Source organism: Mercenaria mercenaria, chromosome 12 (assembly GCF_021730395.1).
Source record: "Mercenaria mercenaria strain notata chromosome 12, MADL_Memer_1, whole genome shotgun sequence".
NCBI classification, from domain to species: domain Eukaryota; kingdom Metazoa; phylum Mollusca; class Bivalvia; order Venerida; family Veneridae; genus Mercenaria; species Mercenaria mercenaria.
In genome coordinates this window covers 35,437,237-35,461,435 of record NC_069372.1, presented here as the reverse complement: position 1 = coordinate 35,461,435, position 24,199 = coordinate 35,437,237, and the positions used below count along the sequence as shown (strand labels likewise).

Below are 24,199 nucleotides of genomic sequence, written 5' to 3'. Positions count from 1 at the left end.
ATAAAGCAAACTAAATTACGTTATGAGATATGGAAAAATACCTTACTAGCCTCTAGGGGAAGTCTTTATTCATATTTATCCATGTAAGATCTAATAGAATCATCGGCAAAGACTTAAATTGAGCGTCTTTGCTCACCTCATCACGGACTTATTTTATATTCTGTGGTAAAACATTATTCATATGTTACAGTATATCGATTTGTCTCCTTATCTTATAATACATAAATAGACGTATGTAAAAAAAAGAATCTGTAAAAAGATCCTTTGTAAAAGCCTTATTTCTGAACGTTGTATTACAGGCTTAGTCAGCTAATACGTTACATTCTGTTAACACCGCAACATCATCAGCCGATGATGTTAATGAGTGTACTCAGATGTGTGGCATACTGCGTAGCTTCATTCATTTCAGAAAATATTATTATATAAAATTATATATGATTTAACGTTTATGTAGCCCATCACTTTATACTGTATGATTTGTCTACAATATTGTTTACAATACCATGATTCCGCGATAACATCAACAGTGAAATGCAAATACAATCAATGTTTATGTCGGAGATAAATTATTTATCCATTTCCCCACTCGCAAGAATTTTGCTGAATACCCCAAGGGTGTCATAACATAACAATAACATTTATTTGCAACTATCGTGCCAGACTTGATATCAGTATATAACAATGTTTGAAAAATGTGAGCTTGTTTCAGATTTCGGAGTCCTTATTACCATTGAATATAACAAATTAATCTTATGTTAACTACAAATTAGCAAGTCTATACGAACATTCTATGTATCAAAAAAGTAAAATCATTTCAATCGCTTTTTAAATGGCATTTTATAGAAATCCTTTGCCTGACCTACTTTCAATTCGCTCCTATTGTGTCTTATCGACCCATTTTAAATAAGCATGTCGCAAATACAGTATGAATTTTGCAAATTGACGTAAATAATCCAGCCTATTTATTCATATAAGTCTTAATAGGTATTTTATTTCTCGTTTTACTTAAGAAAATGCTAAACTAGCCAGAATTTATAAGATCTAAATTTGTTATACCAGCCTGGATTAGCATATTTGCATATTTATGGCAAATCCTTATCAAGGCAGGCTTGAATACTAACATACTTATATAATATCAACTCACATTGATACATCGCCCCGTTTCTCTCGAATCCTACCTACACTAGAATTGTTACATATGAAATACTCGTGTAAATGATAGAGAGTTTAGAAACAGCAAAACATATAAAGCATAAAGATAATGTTAAAAATAATATAAATAATATGAGATTTCTGTTGATAAGGTAGAGTACATTTGTGTTCCTTAAATTCTTTGTTGTCTCCGTGTCGGATTGTGTTACTATTTCTATATACATTCGCAGCAGATGTAGGGTTTAGTTTCAAGAAGAATGCGTTTGTGAGACATGGGTATTCCTTTGATATCTAAGTATTTGTTAGTTCCTCGCAAAATAAAAAATAACGTTTCTACTTTTAATTTCACTTTTTTTCTAAACTTATTACTAACATCTTTTCAGTAAATCAGACAATAGAATGTTTTTAAAGCTTAACATTTACTCTTTCTTAATTTTTGAACTATACGACATATCATTTTTATCCATTCCTCTTTAGAATCACTTTGGCCATTTTTGTTTAGTTCTTTCAATCTGTAAAGTTTTACGTAAGCTCTTACTCAATGATGTATTCTTCCACTGCGTCGTGACAGCATGTCGACCCCAAAATAATATCGTAAAATACAAGCAGATACTGGTCTGCCAAGTAAAGAAAAAAAAACATGAATATCTCTAACAAAGCTATAAATGATGACATTTGTAGAATAAACAATGAATATTTTGAATAAAAGCCGACATTGATTCTATAACTAGAATCTTCTACATAAACATGAAAATTCATTACATTTAAGAAAAGTTGTAATGGCATATTTTGACTTAGTTAATCTGAATATTTATTTATCGTTATATAACAATTATATATCTGTTTAAACATTATCAGTCGATTCTCTTTCAGACCATGTGGCGTTACGATTTGTCTCAACGTATCTTAACATTTCTAAACATTAGAAAAACACAGCGCGTTTTATTTAACCTTTAAAGAAACTTTAAATGGCATAAATAAGACTTAGAATTTTCATCATTGTTACCAATTAACAAACACGTTAAAAGGTGTTTCACCCACTCTCAATATCCATTTTCTACAATTTCAGATACACAGCAATCATACAAGGACAGAGAGAGAGAGAGAGGGAGAGAGAGAGAGAAAGAGAGAGGGAGAGATGCATGTTTATAACGTATCCTCGCTCGTGGTGGATAGACAGTCTGGTTTTTTAAACGACCGCGGTGTGATATACATAAAGTTGGAATCATTACTGGCTACTTAGCCGGGTGGGAGGGAAATATGACCATCTCAGACATTTCCAGTGTCTTTGACCTGTAGTCCAAACCCCGGACCTCTCGACTGACAGTCAAGCGTGCTACTACTAAGCCACCAGGCTACATGTTGCCAATAACGTTAGAGTATTTTAAGTAAGAAGATAAGGAAAATCTGAAATATTGTTATTAAGTTTTAGGTTCCTGCGATACTATATTGTAATCATACATATTACTACCGGAGGCAAAACATCTGTTCCCCTAAGTACAGCTAATAAGGGAAGAAATGTTATATGATATGATAAAAAGCAAATTAAACGCTGCACATAAACGTATGTGTAATAGCTTATGGATTTGTATTTCAAAGTCATTTACAAACTTTAAAAGATACTCTTTATAGCCGTTTCCGTCAATTATTCATCACTCTTTTGTGAAAGAGGTAGGTTGTCACCGTATTATTCTCAAACAAACCATCATAATAAACATCAAGCCTTTTTAAGGTTGGTCATTACACTTCCCTCTTCGGTTGTGTTATGACGGGAGATGATGCTACATTATTTCGCAATGATGTTTCTCTCCATGTAGTCAGTGATTGTATTCCGATTTCGTAGGTTTTTATACATATCCTTTTACATAAGAATACTAGTATTTGTGTTTTACAATGTCTTTCTGTGGTTACTGGTTAGTATGCAAGGTATCCACTTGACGGGGAGGAGCAGTAATTTTATATACACTGCCATGTACCAAAGGGACAAGATGGAAGTCTTTGAAAGAAAGCCTGTTTAAACTGCTCAGAAATTTTCAAACTGACCGTTCCATTGTGGTACCCTACTGCGTCCGTTCTTCGTGTATATTTGTATCTGTTTGTTATATCTGCGATTTTGTATTATTCCATTCTGTTTTGTTTTGTTGATATGTGTACATTGTCTATATTGTCATGTTGACTTTGGCTACGTTTGATAAATCTCGCTTTTCCTGTTGCAATTTTGCTTTCTTTTTGTGATATATAAACGTAGAAAATATGCTTCATCAAATATAATTACATTTTGCATACACAGGCCTCACAATTTAAACTGCAATAACGACAAAAACTAAAAAGTTCCATTGTCGATACAGTATGTGAATATCAACATGTCTACTTTATGCGTAGTTATATTTATTCAAGTTCGGCCACCAACCTTACGAAAATCTACGATTTTGCTCGAAGATGAATTCGCACACAACGCACTTGTATACACAAATGTGTGCTTGCCCAGCAGACGAAAAAATATGGAAATAACCGGAGGTTAACAGGAGAACTCAAGCTCTCGATTGTTTTGAATGGCTGGAAAAACAATTGGAATCAAAAGCTACTATCGACAGTTATGGGACAGATTGTTAAACGTTTCTTTCCTTAAAATTCATTTCATAGTTTCATCTAAGGGAAATTATTGTGTATTATAATATTGCCAGTATATATTAACCTTTTGATTTTTGCTTCAAATTGTTACTGAGTACTTCCGTCCTTCTTGTGAAACAGCATTGCATTTATGATGCAAAGATTGTTGAATAGTTCAATGCATTTATCTGTAGCTGGTTCATTTCTGCATCCTATTCAAAAGGTTAACATAATGCAAGCAAAGAGGCACTCACGATTCTGATATTTTGCAGTAGATGTGTTGTTTTTTTAGCATACAGGATTATCGATCCGATGTATGAACGAAAACACGCGAAGACGACCATCGGAATGTAGAGAAACCACTGGTTTGATATAGTAAGATATCAGTTTGCCTTATGATATTTGTATATCAAAATATTCGTTTGCAACATTTTTTTTGTACATAATCATTAAATACAAATTATATCAAACATCAGAAAATATTACAATAGGCCTGAACTTTCTGGCTTTGCAAGTTTTGTGTACTTGTACCCGCTTAATTGTGTTGTCATTGTTACACTGGACGCTGCTTACTTTGACGAAAAGATATGTAGTAGACACCTTTCAAAAGTCTTTATCTGTCTGCTTTGAATATATATTGTTACATGTGACAAACAGATCTCCAGTAATTACAGAATTTGCAAACTGTCATGAAAAGATAAAGTTTCTCTATTGTTTAATATTTGAGTATGACGTAATAATTGTCAAGAAAGAGCAAAAGGATATAAACATGTCAAAATATGCACTCGTCTATTACATATTTTTGTCTACTTGATCAGCTCAGACACATAAATATGTGAAAACGAATTTCTACAAATCCTCCACGACGCTGTTGATTTCGCACATAATACGAATCTGACAGTTAATTGTGCATGTCAGACGCAGCTGTATTACCGATAGTTATATCAAGAAAGTCTCCTTTAGAAAAGAAAACAAAATAATTAAACACTGTTTTGCCTTTTCTGAAATATTACATTTGTTTTGAATGCAACGTAATGAGCTTCAAATATCAGACCTATCAAAAATGACGCAAACATACGAAATTTTTAACAAACGCTTGTAACTAAAACGATTTTGGAAGCATATAATACAATCAAAGGAAGTAATGACAGATTTTAAACAGACTCGGCTCAATGTCTATTTACAAACGGTTGCCACTCACTTCCCAAACACCAGCTTAAGTGAAACTCTCTTATGCATATACATTGAAAAGACTCATGACGATTTGAATAGTACATTGATAAGTGTTTAAATAGTAAGTACAAAGATAGACCTTTCACATTTCGCAAAAGTTTATTACAAGTACTATAATAACAGAATATATTATATATATATGTAGTATAATATATTTTCTCGCCCAAAAACAAAGACTGGTAAAATTTACCTATGGTCACCAGGATGACCTGAAAGATTTTGCTAAAAGGTTGAATTTTAAGCACGGTTTTTACTATTATAAAACTATATTAAACCTAAATTAATATATGAAGATATTAAGATTTATTTCATAGTATTTAAGTAAACATGAAATTACTATGTTTCTATGTATAAACAGTTATGTGTGTTAGGTAAAACATAAAATCATATATGTACACAGTACAAATATGTACTTCCACTAAACACCTGGATGTTTCTGTAGTAATAAATTACATTGTAATACCATAGATTATTAAATTGTGAATGTAGCTCTACAAATACATTTAGTTGGTATATTTAAATTCATTTGATGAGGATGTTCTACATTTAACGTTAGTATAAAAGTAACTATTTTAGTAAATGATGCCCATATCATTAATAAAAATTATGAGATGTTTTTGTGGAGGCATAGAATAAAAAACATTATTTTCTGGCAAAATGAAAAATGAAAGTGTACATGTTTGCAAATCTGTGAATTGTGTGTACAAGTAAATTTTAGTCACTTTAAAGTTTTTATTGCTCATGCATCCGTATACGAATCAAATAAAAATGCTTAATTAATTTTAATATGCCTTTATACGTCAAAACGTAAATTAATGCCCCTTGGTGTATAAAAAAAAGATGTTGTTTTTTTTTTTTTTTTTTTTTTTTTTTTTTTTTTTTTGAGGTTTCAGAATTAAAGATCATATGAAGGACAGGTCATCTATATATAGGTTAGTTTGTAGGTCTTGCTACAAGTTTTGTTTAATGTGTGAATATAAATTGGGTCATGTATGTACGCTATATGACCAAAATATTCATTATTAAGTTTTAAAGTTCGAAAGGTCAAGGTTATATGAGGATCAAGATCATTTATGAATAGATTAGTAAGTTAGTTTTGCCAGAGGTATTGTTAAGTGTGAGTCTCAACTAAATCGGGTCATTTAATTAGGCTGTTACCATAAAGTGTTCTTTTTTTGTGATCTTAATTTTGAAGGTGAAGGTCATATGACGGTCAAAGTCACTTATGTATAGGTCATTTTGAAGTGTAAGTATTAATTTTATCAGGTTATTATTGTGGGCTGTAGCAAAAATGGTAAAACTTTATTTGTATAGACGGACAGACGGACGGACGGACGGACGGTTTAATCTCAATATGCCCAGAAGCATGAAAACGCCAGTAACGATGTATCTGACAATTAAAGAAGCAATCAATGAAATGTGCACGACTGTAACAGCAATAAATTAAATTCCGAGAGGAGTTATATTAATCATCAATCATAAGACAGCACTTGTGAACGGGATATGATACTAAGTCACAAACTGTCACTTTGTAAATGATAAAGAAGCGTGTATTATATTGACGTTGAGGAAAGTCTGTCTCTTGTTACATACCGAGATATACTGAGTCGGGTAAATAGAGAAGTACCAGTTAAAAGAGAACATAAACGCTTTTACGCAGCATGCGAGATCAAAATAGGTCTTACAATTGTCAGTATATCTGAGATCTTCTAAGACCGGTGCATAAAGGCGTCATTACCATTCCAGTACAGACACAATCAAACCGTTACTGTCTTGCTTGGTTACATTCTTTGCTATCAAAGGATCAACGGATCGATTTTATTTTGCTGACTCTATCAGCTCAGCATCTGCTTATTATAATAAACACATTACATCCGTTAATTCAAAGATAAAAAATCTACGCTTACATAACCATTATTATTTAGATGGACCCGAACTTCATGTTCTAAGATTAATCAAATTTACCGTTCCCAATGAAAAGTTCAGTTACTTTTCTACCGGTTTATTTCGCTCTATGCATCCAGTGGATCCTGTTCTAGATTTGATTAATGAGCTCTCTAAAGTCGTCAAAAACAGCAGCCCATGTACGTTCTTGTTTTCTGAACACATTTCTTAGTGTTCTTTAGTCAATGCTTCCAGGCGGGGATAACTTTTATCTACACTGTCCTGTGACTTTGGTGGAGGTAAGAGTAAGGTTAGATGCACCATAAACCAGTTTAAGTACGCCACAGTGGTGGTTATGCCACTGACCGTTCCAAGGCGGTGCCCCACTGTGTTCCTTTATTTTTTCGTTTTGATCTAGTGTTTGCTTTGTGTGAGTGTGTGTTAGTGTGTTTGCTTTGTGTCGCATTACTCTTATAATGTCACCATTTTATCTCAAATAACTAACGAATGTTGTTTGAAACAAGAAACAAAATACTTGATAAATTTTACTGTTATCGATGGCATATGCTCTCTCATGTATAATAATTATAGTTTTCATGCAACAAACATTATGTTTTCAGTTCATTAAATACATAAAACGTAATGAAATCAAGTTTCAAGTTTTCTTATATATATATATTAGAACTTAATTTGCGGTGTACATTTTCTATCTACTAGAGCATAACTTGAAGAAGCCATTGTATTCATCATTTCATTTACTTAGAAATTTGAACATCCATTTATATATATATATATTTACCTATTAATTTAGCCATTAAAGTTCAAAAAGTAGGCCGATTTTTCATTAGATTATGCATACATCTGGCAAATCAGCAATTATTCAGCATTTTAGATTTATTTTCAATGTACAAAAGTTCTGGCATAATACATATTTGGCGTTCTTAAAACAATAACAAAGTTTCCCAAAAAGAATAGAGAGTGCATATATGTATGTGTAAACGATAAATATAGCCGCATTTAAAACATAATGACATAGATAGACAACAAGGACAATGTTTCAATAGGAATGGCAAGCGTAATTATGTATATGTAAACGATATAAATACACATATAAAAGATAGATAAAATAAAACAGACAAACTCAAACTCATTAAAAACACATTGGGACCAAGTCAGTGGCAAAACAACACCGAGGAACTGCGAACAAACCCTTATACTTTATCCCGACAATCTTCCAAAGCGTAAGTCCAGTATTAAAAACCGTTGACGAATATGGGCCTTAGAATATGCTTCTGAACCCCTGAAACAGCTGACTTCCATCCACTTGAGTCTATAGTCGCTGCGATTAGAAATCCCGCATCACTCTTTTAAGAAATCTGTCCATCTAGTTTGATATTTTAAAAAACTTCCCGAATTCGAAGCAAGGCTCAAGGATCTTTTATCCTTGGTTGGACATGGTTTTTCAGACCGTTAGCGCTTTAATGCAAAACTCACACACTGCGAGTTTTATCATCTCTAGTTTCATTACTCTACAAATATAAAGTAATACATTATGTTGGTATGAAATTGAAAGGAAAAAACTCTATACAAATATTTTCCAACAGATAACTAATACGCATGTCAAAACTGCAGGCGATACGTATATACCAATATGCCAACTGCATCTGCTTTGCTATCAATACCCTTAGGCAGGTGTTCATTAAAATGGTCGAAGTAACAGTATGTCTGCCAACAAAACAGTAATCAACGAACCAGTATTCAATAAAAGACATTCATCAATAGGATAAAGGCTGTTGTTAATCTTGAAAGAGGTTCAAAATAAGAAGATCTAAAATTCGGTTATATATCAGAAAAGTAAACAATTAATTTGAAAGGTAATTGTGATTATTGTGCAATAAGTAATTGCCTTGTGCAGTAAGTAATTGCCATTATTGTTTACCTCTGTTGTTATGGGCGTTGCTAGGGGCGTAGACATCGTGTGGGAGATAAAAAACTACTGTTGATTTTATAATATTCATTCTGGACCCCTTTAAATATTTATTGTGCCCATCGTATAATTTCCTTGGAGATTTTTACCTGGATCTTCGCCAACAGCACTTTGCAATGTGCATAAAAGAATTATAGACAATCCTCAACGATAATAAAACATCAGGGACGGCTAAAACCAATGTTTGCAATATTGATAACTTACTCGTACCTTCGTTGATACGGGAAGCATCAAACCATATACAAAGCTAAACTGAATCGCGTCTATATGATGCACATTCCGGAAGTTAAATCGTTTGATTTTTCTTCTTTATGTACTCCTTCAGCACATATTTTCTTTAATGCTAAACTGATTGCTTTAATTAAAATAAAAGCAATTTGCAAGAGAGAAGCTCACGTTGTTGCAATATTATTGTCATTTCAATACAGCTTATTTTTGGTAGTGTTATTTCAGTTGAAGTGTTGTAAATTTCTTTCAACATCTTAAGGGGTATATATTCCCCAATTATTTCTATTTGCCAGAGCGTGTAGTCGCGCTGACGATTTCAATGAGCGATAACAGCATATTACAAATAAACGTCTTCAGTTGGACTACCATTATTATAAATTGTGAAAATGATTTACTAAATTTTACTATGTTAATTCAGATTTTAATTTATTATAAGTTCAAGACATTTCTATGACATTGTATGTGCGGTGATTTTATTCACTAAAATTCTGTACATTGTCATGTTTTCAGTTGTATTTTTAGAAGTTGTAAGACTTTAATTTTTACTCGATTGTTTCCTTGATTGGCCGTTCTTAAAGCCAATTGGGAGTTTCTTTGATATCGTTTTCGGGCCTGTTTTGTCGTTCCTTTAGTAGTGGTGATTCTCTTTATGCTCTGTCTTTAGCAAAGGTAGTGTATAAATTTTATATATTACCATTACGTGTGTAAAGGCTTCAACTAACAGAAAAGTTTAATTTCCACAGTTCTATAACTTAGGAAATTTGTTGGTTTTAAGAGTGAAAAGCGGTACATAATTTTAACCGGTTTAAACCACATTGAAATTTTGCCGTTTTTAAAGGGAGGTCCGGTTGTGTTCCTTTATTTGTGTGTTTTAATTGTCTTCGTGAAATAGTCTCGCATTAAATGCATAATGATTCAGGAGAAATACACTATAAAATATGAAAGGAGTTTCGTTACTGATCAGTTTAAAAGGACGTATTGCGTATTAAAGTAAATTCTATTTCAAAATTTCACAAAACACGTTTACATTTATTTACACGGAATGTCATTGAATGATGTCATGTGACACAAAACATGCAGGATTAATCAGAGCTCATATGCTTTGTGCACTACACATAAACTTAATGATGAAAAAGCACAAGTATTCGAACAAGCTGTCCGATGACAGCTGTATTTCGGCAAATACCTGATGTTTGAATTGAATGCAGCCGTTTTCCGAGAGGTCAAACCAACTTTGTTTTGTTATAAGTTTGTTTCTTTTCAGTTCTTTTTAAATGTAAGTATACTTACTTAAATCATAATGGCATCATTGTTCTAGTACAGACGTCTTATACACATACTCAGGTATACGCAAGAGCCTCACCTTAGAAGATTCGTTCATGCTCTGTGGGCTTCCTGAATTGATCAGTGCCAATTTCATTAACACAGATAGAGGGAATCCTGGTTGAGCGATTTCAACAAGTGGTCGCAGATGGTTATGCAGCTATATAAGTTCTAGACAATATTCTGACATGTAAACCTGAATATTTTATCAGTTCGGCATCAAGGTAGCGCATCACTATATCCTAGACTCATTACAGTATGATGTAACCGTGATAATATCACCACTGAATGCAAATTCAATTAAATGTCTACCGATTTCTGAGATACATTATTTATCCATTTCCCAAATCGCAAGAAATACGGTTGAATACGCTCAGGGTGCTTTTAAATGAGAATAACATATATTTGTTATTGCCATGTGCCAGACGCAATATAAATATATAACAATGTATGAAAGAATACGATGTTGTTTTTGCAGACTGATGTTGTTGTTGCCAATATCTGTTGAATTGGACAAAAAGGTTAATACAATATGCTTCAGAGTACACTGTAAGTACCTAGTGTATATGAAACCTCTGTATGTCAACTTAAACAATTGTAATAATCCTGACGGATCAAGAATGACTGTTCCAATAGCATTGAAACTTACGTTATTTTACAAAACGGATTGAAGTATCTCCGTTTCTTTTCCCTTAACTGTCTTCAGTAGATTCATATTATGACCCTTATGTACACACACATCTGTCATTGAAAAACAGGTCGAGTTGTGGTGAAATGTCTTATTCATGTCGGAAACATAACATTTAAACGACAACCAATTTCTGCGTTTACTACAAAATAAGGCTATAGAGGTTCAAAATATTCTAAGTAGTCATATAAAAACATTTTTCAATAATAGATTTTGAAACAAGATATGATATTATAGCCTAATTTATAGTTATAGCCTAATTTCAGAAGCAATTGTTATACTGATAACGTATTTGAAAGTTTTATCTCTAACAAATCTTGCTTTGCTACCAGACACGTGTAACAAAAACAACTAAATCTAGAAGCGGCAAAGTTATCTTAAGAATATAATATCAAATTTTTTGTACAATTAAGAATTTTTTCATACTCTGTCAGCTTGAAGAACGTAAGTTTCTAGTTTCTAAGGAATGTAAGAGCATATCACGCACAGGTCACCGCACACGTTTTTATTTAATAGAGCATTTTCTTCTCCCATTGTTTAAGCATATTTAAAATTAAGTAAAATTGAAAAGAGGGGATACTTAATTTATATAATAACTAAAGTTATAGGGATTTCAAGTCTTGCAGGTTACTATAAGAATACATGGTAATATCAGTATTATGTAATTCTTTTACATGTTGACATAATTACCCCCACCTATATTTTTCAATGGGAAAAACAAAAATTTTAAAAATATGTTGCTGCTTCAACATTTGGTACATTATTAGCCATTTTTGATGACTTAGCATTTATTTTCGGCATAAATTTTGTTAGGAAGAGGTATTTAAACAAACATTTTTTAAATGGTGGGTATCCTAAATAAACGCCTTAAATATATTTTTATTAATCAAAATATCGTTAACTTCCAGTATCTACTGTGAATAAATACATCTACTGAAACTTTATTGAAAATATATTCAAAAGCCTATTATAAGTTGTGGGGTTTTTTTTTGTTGTTGTTGCTGCACTGCCACTACAAATATGAACTTTTACTAGTAACATAAACAATTTAGAGTTTGTTACAATGATTATCAATTCATTTAAACACAAGTATAAATTCATACAGACAATACGTTTATCAATGAACCTATATTATAGTAAGCAATAGTTTTTTTTTTTGTTTTTTGTTGTTGTTTTTTTTGTATCTGCCAGTTAAAGCAGTAACTGATAAATCGTGGATATGAATCGAGGAATGACATTGCACTAAATCACAATCACATGAAGTAAACTCGAAAAAATTCAATTCGTTGAAAGGAGAAATACTGATACAATAAGATATTTTGCGGTAAACTTATTACATAGAACTAATGCGTTTTTCTGCCATAGACAAATGTTTGCACTTTTGTTTGTTGACATTCTTACAGAGAATCTCTTATGTCTATCAGACAGATAACAGACAGATTTGTCAAACATAAACAAACATCCGTCTGTTAGAGAAAGCAGACGCACGTTGACTTTGTGATATTCTATTTTCCTTCTTTACAACAGAGCAGTTTATCGACGCTAAATATGCATTAATTAAGCCTTTCGTATAATTAGTAAACGCTGTGGGTTCGATACCTGGCATGAGGTAGAGTTTGTCCTGTCACGAAGTCATCCAACTGGGCCATGCAAAGTTGGTGGTTCTACCCAGGTGCACGAAACAATGCTTTGGGGAGAACCTGACATCTTCTTTCATCATTAAAGGCTCGGAAAAGTCACAATATGACACAACTGTATCGCAACATAAATTTTGTTGTCCGTTTCAGTCTTTTTGCTGTTAGAACAATAAATGTTCGAACACATTTAACTGGCAAAGTTCAGACAAAACGTCTTAAAGATTTGTACATGCTTTCATTCTCACTCCGCATTGCAATACTAGTAATTGCATTCAACAGAAAAGCATAAATACATAATTCAAGTATTGATCGTAGATTGTAGTTTATGAGCAGATAAAATACAAACAGCCAGTGGAACAGAACGAAAAATATACAATGATGAAGCTAAATGGTGTTCTAAAGCTTTCTGAATACAAAACACATTAATATTTATATATATATGAGGGTTTATGTTGTCAACGCTTAAGCACGCCCCAGTGGTTGCATTGTGTTAATATCTCTTCAGTCAAACGTAGCATCTTGTAATATATTATTTAACTATTTTACGGTTTGTTACTGTTAGAGTGTGAGGGGAACCTTAACCTTTTTTTATTTACACTGTCCTATATCACAGGTAATGTTACAATATAGGAGAAAATAAAACAGGTACATTGTGCCCAATTTACCCATGGTGTTTTCAAGTGACCGTTCCAAGGTGTGTCCTACTGACTTTTTGTATTTCTGTGTAAATCCGATATTTACACATACATACATACATACATACATACATACATACATACAAGACTATATTGAATAACATACTGACCTATGTGATATAGTTATTTTACTAGCATTCATTTATTTATTAACAAAGGCGGATAGTTGTCTGACAATGCGATTTTGAAAGTAAATAATGTTCAGCAGTACTGACCATCTACTTACTATTTGTCATTTAACGATTAAGGTGGCGTGTCTTCAGAATTTTTTGTAATCACTTTTTCTCCAAATGTCTGGTGTAGACACTCGTGAATGGGGTTTCTGCGTAAATACGTAAAAGATACTGTCAATAGGTTAGGTACACCATACAACATTGATGTTATACAGCAGCGTTTTAGCTGTTCTTGGTATCAGGGTTCTGACTCACGTTTATTTAAAATTCTTAATCATGCACTACTATTTTGATCACAGTTTTGACGTCGCGGGAATAAAACAAAGCCGTAAAATAGTATTGGTTTTACATTTGTATAATTACATTTTGACGTTGGCGTTGTTTAGAGCATAGAAGACGTTAGAATATGATTACGGTTCCACTGAATAAAACTGTGTTAAACTTTTCATTCAACACGTTTAAATTACGTCCAAAATGAAAAGAAATTCATATTATATTTTCGATTTGAAATTGATAATATCCTGCACTTATCTGGAGCCACATTCTAGTGTTTAATTCAGCGTGAAGCCGATATATCTAATTTCAGGCTATAAACTAGAAAAATACTAGTAAATCGACTTTCAGTTGAAAATACGAAATGAAATGGAAAAGTTTGGCACAATCCATGTTCATGAAAAGTCAATGTTTCTAGACTATGTTTTATTGAAATGATAAAAGAAGAAAAAGCCACCTATTTATTATTTAAAACGTAATGGTGATGTATATTTCGAAATGTGTACACATTTTTTCTACAGTCATTCAGGGTTTATGCATGTATAACATTTGCAATGGCACGTGCAAATTAAATAAAATGTTTTATGCATATTACTAGTATATAGCAAACGTTTAACAAAGAATTCACTTATATATACGTATACAATTTGATTTCACAATATTTGTGTAGCCAAAATTTCGAAAACAATTTGTTTCCCAATTTCCTGCCATAACAATGAACGCTGTATAGAAAATGATCGTTTGGTTTTCTAGCCACGGCCCGATTGTAGTGGCATTAAACTTCAATGAAAACAAAATCAATCATTATCGTCAATGCAAAATCGCAAACTGCATGGAGAGGAAATACAATAGTTTTAGCAGAATAAATTAATCAAAACTCATGTGCACTTAAACACCAGCAGACAAGATGCTGCTAACTGAATAAAAACAGACATTGTTCCGCCTTTCATTTACAATAGCTATCATTTTTTTCTTAAACATAAATTGTCACGGACTGAAACAATACGTTTGTCTGGATCTGACAATTACATGAATTTCACTTGAAGCAATAAAACATTAACATATTATAGTTTTCTAAACGAGTAATATATAAACCATAAAGAATGTGCAATAAACAATGTGTAGAAGAAAGGTAGATAGATACGTCGTCATCTCGCATAAAGATTATTCATTTTGTTAAATATCTACATAGTTACATAGAATTAAAATTAGTTTGATAAGTACGTAATTGCATGTAGTTCTTCCTAACATTTCTACAGAGAAATATCTGTTATGTTAGGCTTTCAGGCGTCCAAAGTAGGTAGATGCCAATCTGTTAGACAAATTTCACATGCATGTGACAGAGATAGGCAAGTGCCCATCTGTCAGAGACACAGACAAAAGCTGGTCTTACAGAGACAAGGGAAAATCTGCTATATAGAGAAGTCGCCAGACACAGACAAGCGCCTGTATCTTAAAAACAGCAATCGTCAGATAGACAAACACCAATCTGGTATAGATATAAGTCGTCAAACAAGTTTTCAGACACAGACAAGCGCCAGTATCTTACAAATAGCAATCGTCAGATACAGACATGCACCAAACTGATATAGATAGAAGTCGTTAAACACAGACAAGCGCAAATCTGTTAGAGGTGGAAATCGTCAATCACAGACAAGCACCAATCTGTTATAGACAGAAGTCGTCAAACACAGACAAGCACCAATTTGATATAGAAAGCAGTCGTCAAACACAGACAAGCACCAGTCCGATATAGATAGAAGTCGTCAATCGCAGACAAGCACCAATCCGACATAGATAGAAGTCGTCAAACACAGACAACCGCAAATCTGATATAGATAGAAGTCGTTACCCAGAGAAGGGAAAATTTGTTATACAAAGAAGTCGTCAGATACAGACAAGCATCAATATGATATAGACAGAAGTCGTCAGACAAGTACCAACCTGTTATAGACAGAAGTTGTCAGCGCCAATCCCCGTAATAGAGAAAGCAGATGCATATTGATTTCATAATATTCTGTTTGGATCTTTTCTACTGATCAAAGTTATACCCATTAAATATGTATTACGCTAGTCGTTTAGTGTCCTCCGAGGTACTGTTTGATTCATCGCCAAATGCAGTAAGAAACAACATTCATTATACTCTATCAATGACGGTAGCGGAGGTCAGTGACCATCTTCAAAAACACAGTATTTACACAAGCACGCACATAGTAAATGTTATCCAAAGGAGACAACACATCGTTCAAATGTATAATGTTTCTTTCTTCTACTTAAACACTTCAAACACAAATGTTTGTTTAATGATCACCACAAAAGCTGCATCAAATGTACAAAATTGATTAATTTCTTACCAACGGCTTTGTTAACTCAGATAATGATAATCGTGAAAGCAACACGTTAGATAGACTGTTAGTTATTTCGCATAAGTCGTGGAAATTGTTGAAAAGTCACTTGACGATCCACGCACTTGCACTCAATGTTGATACAGTTATTGTCCTTGGAAACATGCTCTGTATTATATAAGAACTGAGCACAGTCAGTTTAAGGCGGTGCTATGGATTGCGATGGTGTTAACTATTGCATCCATTGCCTTAAATAAATTAATCTCATGGGCATAATTAATACAAGACTGCTACTGTTTTGCTTTGTTGCGTTCTTTGTGCCACAGTTGTTTGGGAGACACTAAATTTACTATTTAAAAATGATATGACATAAATTACCAAGTGAATTGAGACATTTTCATAAAAATGACAGTTTATTTTATTTCATTATATCACAAACGCGGTTGTATCCAAAACATAATAAATTATTTATCTATTATTTCAATTTCAAGAACCTGTATTGAATGTCCCTTTGGGGATATTAAATTTGAATAACAATATTCCACATCTACATGAGCCGCGCCATGAGAAAACCAACATAATGGCTTTGCGACCAGCATGGATCCAGACCAGCCTGCGCATTCGCGCAGTCTGGTCAGAATCCATGCTGTTCGCTAACGGTTTCTCTAACTGCAATAGGCTTTGAAAGCGAACAGCATGGATCCTGAGCAGACTGCGCGGATGCGCAGGCTGCGCAGTCTGGTCTAGATCCATGCTGGTCGCAAAGCCACTATGTTGGTTTTCCCATGGCGCGGCTCATATCTGATCAAGCTCTTCTCTGCAACTTTAACTGACATAATAGAAAATAAGATAATTCTGCTGGATTGATGATCCAAAAATGTCAATGGAGTAGCTATTATGTGGATTGATCATTTAGGTTCGTGGGTATAGAGATAAATGTCATATTCCGGATATATAACAATTCATGGTTTTATATAAGGATGAGTCAATGTTCACATATTAATCAAGTTGGGCATGCATGAGTTAAGTGCGTGTAAAGCATATTCATTTTGTATTTTTTTTGGCATTTGACACGTATCAGCAATATATCACAGTTGTCTTTCACCATTCAATGCAATATTTTTTTCTAATTTAAAGCATCAGCAATAATATATACCAATTAGGATAAACTCTTGTGCATAATTGTTTTAGATTTTATAATAATACAAATTGAATATGTTTTCAGTTTTCAGAATTTTGAGACAATAACTAAAATAGCCTTTTAACTTTTACAGAAATTGTATTCTGGATAAATTGTGTGTTAATACAATTATATCATTGTCCTTTTAAGCGCCCGTATTCTGAAGAAATGTAAAATCAAATTATAAAGCGAAACAAATCAAATTTATTTTTTTCACAAACCGGCATGCTGAATCAGTCTTCGTGAATCACGGATTGATGCAATGTCAAAAGAGACCTTGAAGAAAGTGTAAATACATGAATTTAAACAACTATTTGTTCAGATCATTTTATATGTAATTTCTTCCGGAAGATATCAAATGATGTATTTCATAGTTCGCATTTTAAAAGAAATAGTCATCTGTATTTTGCAAGCAAGAGCATCGGATGCAAGTGCGAATGTCTGTTAGTGTTTGACGTAAGGCAAAATGAAAGGAAAGAGTTACTATTCTTGACCTTCTTACTTACCTTCTTATTGTCTTTGAGCAAAACGAGTGTAGCCGGTTCCAGTAAAACGTTTAGTATTTTTGATAAATAACGATCGCGAGCAATTACGAAGTTTGTAATGTTCATCTCCTTAAAAGTCAGGTTATGAGATATCTTGTCAGGAAAGTGTCTTTAGATTATTTTTCAGTTGGTTACAGAAGATAAAAAGTAAGGGTAGATTTCCCGGAAGCACAGAGCACCCCAAACACAGACATACCTTTTTTTCAAATTCTGTATTATTGTAACAAAAAGATCAAATTACGTCTGTAGCTATACTTGTTAAATACGTCTGCAATTCTACAATTAAGATTAATAGGTGTTAGAATCAAATTCTATCATCAAACAGAGGAGCATTTAGAATTAATCCTGGTACTTATCTTTGAATAAATGCGATATGAAACAAATCATCAGTGACAATCAACTTAATGTAATAAAACAAGCTAACGCATCAAAATAGTTTATATAATTTTGGCGTTACAGTAATTCCAGACTGTCTCGACGGCCTAGTATTTCGATAGGGTTTTTGTTCCATAGAGGCAGTTTTTACCTTGTTTTCAGTGCGAGAAATCATAATTTAATTGAGATTGCTTTTGAATGATGAGAACCAGTGTCGCTTTGATATGAAAACCATATATACCAAGTTAGTATAACATGTCTTATTACCAAAAATAAAATATATTGAGATGCTTTTTATTATAAGAAACTAAATCTGTTTTGAAAAAAAAATAACTACATGAACTTTGCTGTATAGCAATAACGCGTATGTAGACACTGTCTCAATGAATAAAACAAAAGCCTGCAACTTTACAATGAAAGTGGTCTAGATCTTTTCTCAATGCAATAGCTAACAATAAAACTGCTTCATCCTTATATACCTTATAATACCATATTTCATCAACGACATGGAACTACATTTAGGACTACTTTACATGTAACACTGAGAAGTCACTAATGTAAAATGTCTTTTAGAAGACTTAATTATTTGGCGTGATGTAACCAAATTAAAACACTCTGACTACATTATTAAAATGGAATTACAGAAATAAAATCAAAAAACCAATACATTAAGACCAACAGATTTAAACTAAATAAAACCGTTGGCCAATCAAAAGAGGCGAAACCAAACGAAATCTAATTGATTTTAAAGGCAAAAAAAGTTTATTTCTCAGTAATAAGCCGATTGTAATACAACAATAAAATCGCCTAAATTGCAATTGCATTTGCAGGCTGGGAACCAGAAATGCATTATATAGACCCAAAGAGACTCTTTCTAGATGAAATTTGTTTCGATTTTGTGTAACTGCTGGACGGTATACCAGTACTTGACACATTTTTCAGTCTCACTTATGTTGAGCATAACAAACGGACCGCTGACTGGCTTTTAAAAAACGCTAATCATGTGATATTATTACAATGAAGATGTATTTATTTGATATGAAACATGTAAAAAATAACAAAACTTAAACCAATATAAAACTCAGAAGTCAAATAAACGAATTTAATATAGCCTTGTTCTTAAATGTTCACTGCTAAGAATGGCACTTATGGCCGAACAGCTTTTAATACCAATAAAATGTACTATATTTCAGGTATTCATTCTTGCATTTCATTACCGAAATGTCAGTTTTGACATCAATGGCAACAGCTCACCGAACCGTCATTTCAAATAAATATTTTCAATGTTAATCAACACGGTCAACATGCAATTTCTATATTTAGTTCTTTGTTATTTGTGTGCTGTTAAACTACGTAAAGCACATAGTTGAATCTGTAAAGAAAATCAAAAGTTTTGAACTTTTCACATCAAAGTCGCAACCCTTTGAAATGAAATTATTATATCTAATATTTACGAAACACAGAATCCCTACTACTTTAAACCTGGCCGAATGAAATTTCACACAGAACCGCGGTGATTTATGGTGTGTTTCTATGAATCCAGTGCTATCAATATAATATCTTATAGGCTACAATATATCCGAGTGGAGATTACAGCCAGTATTAGACACAGTTGGATTTATTATTGAAGTCAACGTAAACAAGGAACCGGAGCACACACTCTAAGAATATTTAGCCATATCTTTGATTTAGTCCTCCTGCAATCTTATTAATGTAAGCTAAAATTTTCATTCGTAGAGTCCATTTAAAAATATTGTAACAAAATTTACGGTTAAAGGTTATTCATTCCATCGTAGACTTAAAACCCTGCATACAAGATGCTGCTAAGAAATCTAGAAAAGAAATTTTCAAAATATTATCGAAGTGGATATTGATTACGACCAGACTTAGATAACGCAAAATGGTTATCGTAATCAATCAATTTGTGGTAAATTCCGTGTCGCAAAATGGTCTGAACATTTCGGCACAATGACATAACGTCGGCGAATTATTTGCATAAAAATTAAGTTACATTTGCCATTAAACAGTACTGTCTGTTGTGTTCTGAAGGCATTTCAGAGGCATATCCATACAGATATTGACAAGTACAAGCATTAGAGATCATAGCTAGAGCATGAAATTCTGATAAAATATTCATTGTCGATCATTGTTCAGTTTCCATTGGTATACTATTTAAATCATTGAAACAGAATCGATTAGTATCGATTTAACATACTAAATTTAAAATGAACGCTGAAAGAAAATTAATTAATTTTAATATCTTCTATGAAATTCCAGTGAAGACGAAGTTCAGATCACTACAAATTTTGAAATAACAAATATTTCGGGGTTTCTTTTTTTTTGTAGTAACTAGTATGTATTCAGTCGTCAAATATCGCATAATCTCAGATACTTGTTTTGAATACTATTGGGAGCACTTAAAATGCCAGTAACATTATTTCGTTCTTACATATGCCAGTCGCAATAAAAGTAATATCATCCTATGAGACTTAATACAATGGATATTAACCTATTTTGGTCATAAGTTGATTTCTTGCAAACGTTTTTACAAGTATGTAGCCTACAAAGCAGCATCTTTGACAAAGGTCATGTATGATATATATATTTTATCGAAAAGGATCATTACAAGCATGGAACAGCCATGTTCAAAGAACGCAAAAAAAAAAAACTAAAACGGTACCATACCAAGGTGTGTGTACGGATGTGCACATAATGAATGCATACGGAGAACTACAAAGATAAAGTAAAACAAACGAGAATTACCGCCTTGCAACTGTCATCTGCAAAAAATCCACTGCAGAGTTAAATTTAATTAGTTTAATTGTTGCTGGTGTGTTAAGGCACAGAAAAATAAGATACATTAAATCAATAAAGATTCGCCAATACCATTCAATGATGACTTCAGATGAATGATGAAGAGAACTTGGCGACGTAATAACTATATGTAGATACGCCCTTATTGCGTTGAACCCTCGACATGAAAGTAGCTTTGTCCTCTTCACCAAACTTATGTTCGTGACCTGAATAATTCATGAGGTGATCACATTTGCCTTAAAGGTGATGTTCACATATTTACATGTAAAATGATCCACATGAAAGCAGTTAGCAAAATTATGTTCTGCTACACGAAACGTCTCAATTTACTGCTTTAAGAACCAGATTGTTATTTCTGGTTTTAACATGTCACTAGATTAAAACATACCATCTAAGCAAAAAATAACGATTTTGACATTATCTTTTGTCAAAATGTCTTAGTTAAAATGTCTCCTTGTTCAGCAAAGATGCCGTTTACTCTTAAAGATAGTACAATGAGAAACTTCACTCACATCCATCTCCTGCTACTTTGATCAAAGAAAAAACATAATTAATTGATGACAACATACACTTTGGTGGAAGACAGATCGCTTGTATAATTTCTATTACTGTAGTACATGCTACATCGCCAGAAATGCTATAAATTATTCTTTTGGATCATGATGTTTGGCGTGATATTTCATGTCAAGCACACGTCCCTGAGAGCTTGCTATAAGGATGATTAAACATTAGAAATAATGTATAAACAAAACGAAGAATCAAATATTTCAGAAATAAAGTAAAAGCGGATCAAGTATGCACGCATTTGCTACAGGAAATATATTTCAAAACCAACAGAAAATAACGGTTTTTGTCAATGATCGATAGACGTCGTACAAATTTATGGAATTTATGAACCATGCATGTCATTGTAATTTTATAAGCTTATGTATCCAAACATTCACGTTTCTTTAGGGTTTTATGTCAACAGTTACACAAGAAAATTTGTTTTATATCATGACTGTCCAGTGTAATGTGAAGCACCATTTGAAGAGTAGTATCCATGCTTCCTTGTTTTTGCTTTCGATAAATATTGGAAATGTAAATTAAATGCTAATTTAAATTTCCAGATATTAACACAAACAAAAAAGGAAGAAAATATTATGTTTGTTTGATGCAGACAACATTTTAAACGAAAAAGTCCAGTCTTCCAACGACAGAACTGTGGACTCTCTAGTAATAAAATATAAAAAGTGTCTTGAAAGTTTCCGCCAACTATACACTGTGTGTCAAAAACATATATATATATAATGGTCCTTTTGAGCAGACTAAGCCATACAATAGTTTTTAATGATTTTACTACAACAGCGGCCAACTATTTTCCGCAAAAGTAATGTCATTTCAACAACTCAGACTGTATAACGCCATCCATATTTAAACACCTTTGCTTAGATTGACTGATAAATCAATAATTCCTGATTAAACTGTCCCTAACATGAACTCCTAGCTTTGCTGATATTAGAAATTTATTTATGTGAATTCCATTTGTGTATTACATACTTTACAGTTAAGTTCGACAGACCACTCTTCCCAAAGACGAAAATGCATTTCCAGATTTTATAGAACTCTCTTATCTCAGCTTATTGTGAATTATACTTTTCAGAATTGCACACTACCATACTAAAGGAAGAATATTTGTGTAATTTTCTTTAGCAATTTTCCTTCCACTCAACATCATTGACGTCAACGGAACGTAGACAAGTTCAGATCATCTTATATTACTTTGGTCGAATATTATTTTTAACTGTAATGTATATTTTACGTCAGTTTTAAAACAAGATATTTTGTATAGTGTCTGAAATTTAAGATATTTTTAAAGAAGCAGCAGGAAGTTGTGTTATGCTAATGAAGTGTTTTGTATAGATAGGATTACTATTTTAACGTTTTTAACACGGTTGTAGGACATATCACTGACTGTAAAATCTTAAAGGTTTTACCTGTTCAGTTGAAATACAATAGGTGTCTCTTCTACCGTACTTGTTTCACCCGAGAGTAAAGTGTTTCCATGCTGATCCACAATATGGAGCACAGCACCCTGACCACACGTGATCTTCACACGGTTGTCTTTCATATCATATTGATAAACACATTCTTCAGCGTTTTGAGTATTGCAAATGAAATACTGAAGCTGCAATACTAAAACGAAAGTTAATTTTATCCCCATCTCGATAACATCGACTGTAACATTACTATAACACCATTTAAATCTCCTTAGATAGCACAAAGAAAATCATCCCCACCTAAAACGATGTTTTTGTAAGTGTATTTCAGCCTTTGAAAGTTCGTTTCTTTAACACAATCTTAATGGGTCTTTTTTACTACTTATCCTTCTATACTTGACTTTACATAAGAGCTACAGCATCCATTAACTGCGGCTTGATTCACTTCTCCGATAACCATTTGTGATTATTCACTATACATATCCCTCAAACAATGAACCGGTCCTATAAATCCCATTACAAGATGATGTCTGATTGGAATCTCTATAGTGCTGCATCCAATTTGCCATAAGTTCATAAAAATATACTGGCTCCGGACTGGAATCGGAAAAATTTCGGCGCACTAATAGAACTTGTAGCGAATGGTTGTAGGAAATATTCGATAGAAAAGCTAATTTACTTGTTTATATGTTTGATTGCTTCTGATTTGTAAGCTGGGTTGGGTCATAGACCTAGCGACGAAACGCTGACTATCTTATGGTATATGAGACATACATCTATATTATTGATCTATATATTTATAACAAAACATAGCTGTACTGAAAGACGCTAAATATTCATACGTTAAGATAAAACCGACTCTTTACTCAAATGATAAAAGATGATTTTTGATGCAAAAACAAAGATTTTGCAGTTTGTCAAGTTCTGTATATGATGTGAATATGCCCTAAATGTGTTGAATATCTTAAGTTGTACCCAAGAGTTGGTGAGATCTATATATGTAAAGTCCATATATATATAGTTTCCTCGGGCTATATCACCTACATGTGTTGAGTATCATTGATTTTTGAAGGATTTA

The 24,199-nt window shown here is 32.8% G+C and overlaps 1 protein-coding gene across 1 annotated transcript in view; it reads right to left on the bottom strand.

Moving 5' to 3' along the window:
- LOC123533861 (olfactomedin-like protein 2B) overlaps positions 1-23,672 on the bottom strand; it is a 147,073-nt gene extending 123,401 nt beyond the window's left edge. The window contains exon 1 of the mRNA XM_045315799.2: positions 23,119-23,672. Within this exon, the coding sequence (XP_045171734.1) occupies positions 23,119-23,345 (227 nt within the window). The 5' untranslated portion in view covers positions 23,346-23,672. The remainder of the gene's footprint in view (positions 1-23,118) is intronic.
- Positions 23,673-24,199: the final 527 nt, after the last annotated feature.